The sequence below is a fragment of the Carex rostrata genome, chromosome 25, assembly GCF_964058835.1.
Source record: "Carex rostrata chromosome 25, lpCarRost1.2, whole genome shotgun sequence".
NCBI classification, from domain to species: Eukaryota; Viridiplantae; Streptophyta; class Magnoliopsida; order Poales; family Cyperaceae; genus Carex; species Carex rostrata.
The window spans coordinates 7541672-7546935 of NC_135942.1; the positions used below are offsets into that span (position 1 = coordinate 7541672).

Consider the following 5264-nt stretch of genomic DNA (forward strand, 5'->3'; position numbering starts at 1 on the left):
GCTAGGAAAAAAATTGAAATAAGAACAAAATATAAGAAAAAATTGCAACGACCCAAAACAGCAAAAAGTTGATTTTGGAAACATTTGTGAATTCAGAGATTAGAGAAAATAGAATCAAAAATTTAAGAAGACACAAGGAATTTCAGAATCAAAGGTCGAAAAGGGCTCATTATTCATATAAAGACTGGTTCGGTTGATTCGGTTTAATCCATTTTGAAAATTTTGAAACCGAACCGAACCAAATGTTAAATAAGTTTTAAAAAATGAATTGAACCCAACCGTTAAACCAGAAAAACCAAATCCAATCTAATCCGGCTCGATTTAAAATCAATTAAACCGAACCCGATGAAGTTTAAAGCGTGCAAATTATTAGGAAGCCCCTGAACTGTATTTAAATTACGATCAAATTCTTTTTTTACTTTCATAATAGCAATCTGGTTCATATCTTCTTTTACTTTATATCTACCGATTTTTTAACTATAACATTAAAAAAAAAAAAAATCGAAAATCTGAGTATAAAATCAGATTACTGAAATCTCAGAAAATAACACTACCGTTGATTTCCAACAGTATGATTTATTGAAAATAATATTGTTATAAATTTATTGAAAAGTGAGTTATTTACACAATCAGCCCTTTACACGTTAACTATTCCAAATGTAAGAAGATTACAAGTAAATATAATTACTAAAAAAAGTAGGGACCCTTGGAGAATTCTGCCAAGCAGCCCCCGACCGAAGGGAACAGAGAAGAGAAGAGAAGAGGAGAAGAAGCCAGGAGCTCACCGCCGGGATGGGGGACGGACGTGGCGGTGGGGGCGGGTCCCAGAGGCCAGCGTGGCTTCAGATGTACGAACTGGTGGGTAAGATAGGTGAGGGGACGTACGGACTGGTGTTTCTGGCGAGAACTAAGAACAGGAAGGGATCCATCGCAATTAAAAAGTTTAAGCAATCCAAGGAAGGCGATGGTGTCTCTCCCACTGCCATTCGTGAGATCATGGTTTCTTTCTTTTCTTTATTTTCTTCACTGGTTTTTCGCTTGAGTATTATTAGTGCATTCCATTGCTAGTTGCTTGACCTAATTGTGTAATTTCACAGCTTCTGAGGGAGATAACACATGAGAATGTTGTAAAACTTGTAAATGTGCACATCAACCATGCTGACATGTCACTCTACCTCGCATTTGATTATGCCGAGCATGACCTTTATGTAAGTATTCTCTCTCTCTCTCTCTCTCTCATTACTGTATTCCATGTTTCTTAATAATTGAACTAAAAACAATATATTATCTTCTCACAACCAGGAGATAATTAGGCACCACAGAGAACAGCTTAACCTTGCTATCAATCCCTACACTGTCAAGTCCTTGCTATGGCAATTGCTCAACGGACTTAATTACCTTCACAGGTTCTTCCTAAACCTTACCTTTTCCCTTCCATCACTATTTCTCCCTTCATCTATATTTCAAATTTCATGCTTATCTTCTTGTGCTGCAGCAATTGGATTATACATAGAGACCTGAAGCCTTCAAATATTCTGGTAAGGACTAGAGCACTTGTGCAATGTAATTTGATTTTACTCTTACAGTGTGCTCCAGAACTCACTGTGCGGAGAGAAGGGACAGAGGGAAAAGGAAAGGGTTACCGTAAAAAATTGCTCCCTGTACACCCAAATCGGGGGTGACAAGAACCACTGAATATCGCTGAGTTTTTATAGCAACTTGACTTTTCTCCCTTCGTCTCCTGTCGTGTTCCTCTCCAATTTTCCTTTTCTGGAGCAGGTGAACGGATCTGGTCAGGTCCGGTCTTTCCGCTTGTCCCCTCCCTTCCATTCCTTTCCTTTAATGATCGTGTTCTAGGGCACACATTTAGTTATCTTTGACTGCTATTATATTTATTAGGTTATGGGGGAAGGAGAAGAGCATGGCATAGTCAAAATTGCTGATTTTGGTCTTGCAAGGATATATCAAGCTCCTCTCAAACCTCTTTATGAGAATGGGGTACCCTTTCGTTCCCTTTTCTTTCCTTTTTTGTTATCTGCTGCATATGCAAAATTTTAAGTTCCAAATTTCCTCTTGTTGCCTGTGAATGATTAATAATTGATATGTAGGTTGTGGTGACAATTTGGTATCGTGCTCCTGAGTTACTACTTGGTGGAAAACACTATACAAGTGCTGTTGGTACGCTCTCGGCATTGATTTCTTTTTGCAGCTTTGAGATATTTTACCCGGTCCTCTCCAGAGGGTCTCATTTCTTTGTACAATTTTTTTTTTCCTGTATGATGAACCTGTTTCTTCTTAAAATGTAACTAGATATGTGGGCAGTTGGTTGTATTTTTGCTGAATTGATTACACTGAAGCCCTTATTTCAAGGCGTTGAAGTGAAAGCCACCCCGAACCCATTCCAAGTAAGTGTAACTTTGATATGAATTGTTATCTCCTAACTGAAGCACAGCTTGTCCTTTCTTGTTAATGTTGTTTTCTTGCCTCACTTTTGCAGTTTGATCAATTGGACAAGATATTTAAGGTTTTAGGTTAGTTGATTTTCTTTTGATTTGCAAATATGAGATAAAAGGAAGAGCTGAATGTATAATATGATATTAATTCGTTTCTTTTTCAGACTGCTTTTTATCTGATGATGTGAAACTGAACTCTCTAACTTTTTCAGGGCATCCTACCACAGAAAAATGGCCAACACTAGCTAACCTTCCTCATTGGCAATCTGACCAACAAAATATTCAAGGGCGCAAATAGTAAGTACCTTGAAGTACCAATATACACTGGACTCTAAATGGTTTTTTTTAGTTTGATTTTTGTTAATTATTTTCTAATTTTTCAGTGAAAACCCAGGGCTACATAATATTGTGCATATGAATCAAAAAAGCCCTGCATTTGATCTCCTCTCCAAAATGTTAGAGTATGGCTTTCTCTCTTTTTTTTCCTCCTTTTTTTTTTAACTGTTTAGTGGGTCTAAATAAATATTGGTGCTTAGTGGATGGACCGAGGCAATACCAGCTTAGTTTATTGGCTTCAAATCCCTTGACAATTTTTCAATTTGACAACCATGACAATGAGAATATTTTGGGGTAGGTGAAGTCATGAGAGAGTACTTTGAGGAAATGTTTAACTAATAGCTTTGCAGAAGCAGCATGATTTAGTTATTTTTTCAATTTCTTTTTTTGGTGAATTGATAGCAATAATCAGACACATGCACACAATGTGTGATTAACATATATACATACATACCCCCTAACAGTTAGCTCAAATGAACTTGCAAGGTCTGCCTTCATTGCCGAATTGTAATTGTAGAATGATGTGGTGCTAATGCGAATTAGGAAGGAATAGCTTTAGCAACAAGGAATTGAAAAAAAATAAAATAGAAGGCTGGTGCAGTTCAACATGAAAGCTTGGTCTTGGGTAAACAGATTTAGGGGATAGCTTGGGCAGAGAGAGAGAGAGAGAGAGGCAAGAATGGTGTAAAGCACACTGAAGAGAAAAGGAGTTGAAATGAGACACATCGTTTTAGGCCATTCAATCTTAGTGGCTTATCCTGATTTGGTCAATGGTTCAGATGCACTGTTGAGATTGTCAAATTAGGCCATTGCCAAGGGATCCTAATCCCCTATTCTATAGTAAACCAGTAGACGTATTGATTTTCTGTTCCTCTCTGTGTATATTTATTTGGAAGCTTTTTTGTCTTAAAAAAATCCTTTCTGGTATTACAGATATGACCCAAAGAAGAGAATAACTGCAGCACAAGCTCTTGAGCATGAGTAAATTCTATTCTCAATCTTTCCCTCTGATTGCTTTTACTAATTTCTTCCAACAGGAGTAAATTCATTTCCTTTTTTTTAAGCAATACCCAAGGGGCAGAACCTTTCTTTTATTGAAGTTTTATGAATGTTAATAGTTTGTATATTTTTCGCTGTTAATTTAAGATTGACAGCAACATAAGTCACATCAAATAGTTATATTTTTCTTTATACAAAATGAAAAAAATAAAATATTTACCAAATGGTTGATTTTCAAAAGGATACTCATGCAAGTATGGACACTTTTTTCTCAGGTACTTCAGGATGGAACCTTTGCCCGGAAGAAAGTAAGAATAAATATTTTTACTTTATTTATATTAGAAAAATTCTGACAACAAACTTTTTGATAATTATAATTTTATGTCCATGATTAGTGCACTTGTGGTAACTCAGCCAGGGGAGAAAATCATAGCTTACCCTGTTCGCCCAGTTGACACTAATACGGACTTTGAAGGAACTGCCACTCTCCAACCTTCTCAGCCGGTAATTACAGTATCTCAAAAGAAAATTCATATTGAAAGTCTCGCCTTAAGCTCTGATCTGTCTAGAAACAATTACGTAAAAGCTGAACTACTACAATGCTGTTTTTTATGCACTTTTTTTTTTCTTTTACTTATTTATTATTATTATTTATTTATTTATTTATTTATTGTAAATTGCAGCCGTCATCTGGAAATGGACCAGGTGTAGCTGGTCAACAGATATCTCAAAGGGGTGTTCCTCGACAGATGCAGTCCATGGTTGGCATGCCTAGAGTAGGGCCCAACGCCAGCATGGCAGCATATAATGCTGCATCACAAGCTGGGATGGCTAATCTTAACCCTGCAAATATTCCCATGCAAAGAGGGACGGGCCAACAACAGGCAAGCTTAAATATCTGTAAAGTTTGATTTGTTCTTGATTAAGAATGGGAGTTCTGATGTTAGATTTGATTGCTTAATTTTTATACTATGCTCTGACAAGTTGAAATTGGTGTAGCTGAGGAGAAAGGATCAGGGGATGGGCATGCAGAATCAAGGTTATCCCCAACAAAAGAGACGTTTCTAACCAGCAAAAGAAGTTGGAGATAACCAACCTCTTTATTTGTAGGTTTTGTTGTTACCTGTTGCTTTGTAATATTCTACTACTAGTTGGCTTGTAGATGTGGCTGGCTTAGCTTCTTTCTGCCATTAGTTAGCTTATTGACTCTTCTGTAAATTTTGCTGGTTCGCTTTACTCAATCATTAATGACTTTTTAATTATTATGGTCCTCTTTCCTAATCATTCTCTTTTTCAGTCTCTCAATTGTCGCTGCGTCAACGTGTCTCTAGCATAAATAGTTGACCTTATAGGTATAAGTACTTTAGTGCATACTTTATAAAATAAAAATACTTTGACTATCTTATAGATATCGGACTTTGACTATCTTTCATCTGTAATAAAAATAATTTACCTCGTAGGATAAATACTTAGAAA

The 5264-nt window shown here is 36.5% G+C and overlaps 1 protein-coding gene across 1 annotated transcript; it reads left to right on the forward strand.

The window, feature by feature from the left end:
• The first annotated feature begins 713 nt into the window (after positions 1 to 713).
• On the forward strand, positions 714 to 5053 carry CDKE;1 (cyclin-dependent kinase E;1). Its single transcript, XM_078326518.1, has 15 exons — positions 714 to 999; positions 1098 to 1208; positions 1303 to 1406; positions 1496 to 1538; positions 1900 to 1998; positions 2109 to 2178; positions 2311 to 2405; positions 2498 to 2531; positions 2666 to 2750; positions 2837 to 2914; positions 3723 to 3770; positions 4064 to 4096; positions 4184 to 4292; positions 4472 to 4672; positions 4788 to 5053. The coding sequence occupies exons 1-15, from the start codon at positions 793 to 795 to the stop codon at positions 4854 to 4856; spliced, it is 1386 nt and encodes a 461-aa protein (XP_078182644.1). The 5' UTR covers positions 714 to 792; the 3' UTR covers positions 4857 to 5053.
• The last annotated feature ends 211 nt before the right edge of the window (positions 5054 to 5264 follow it).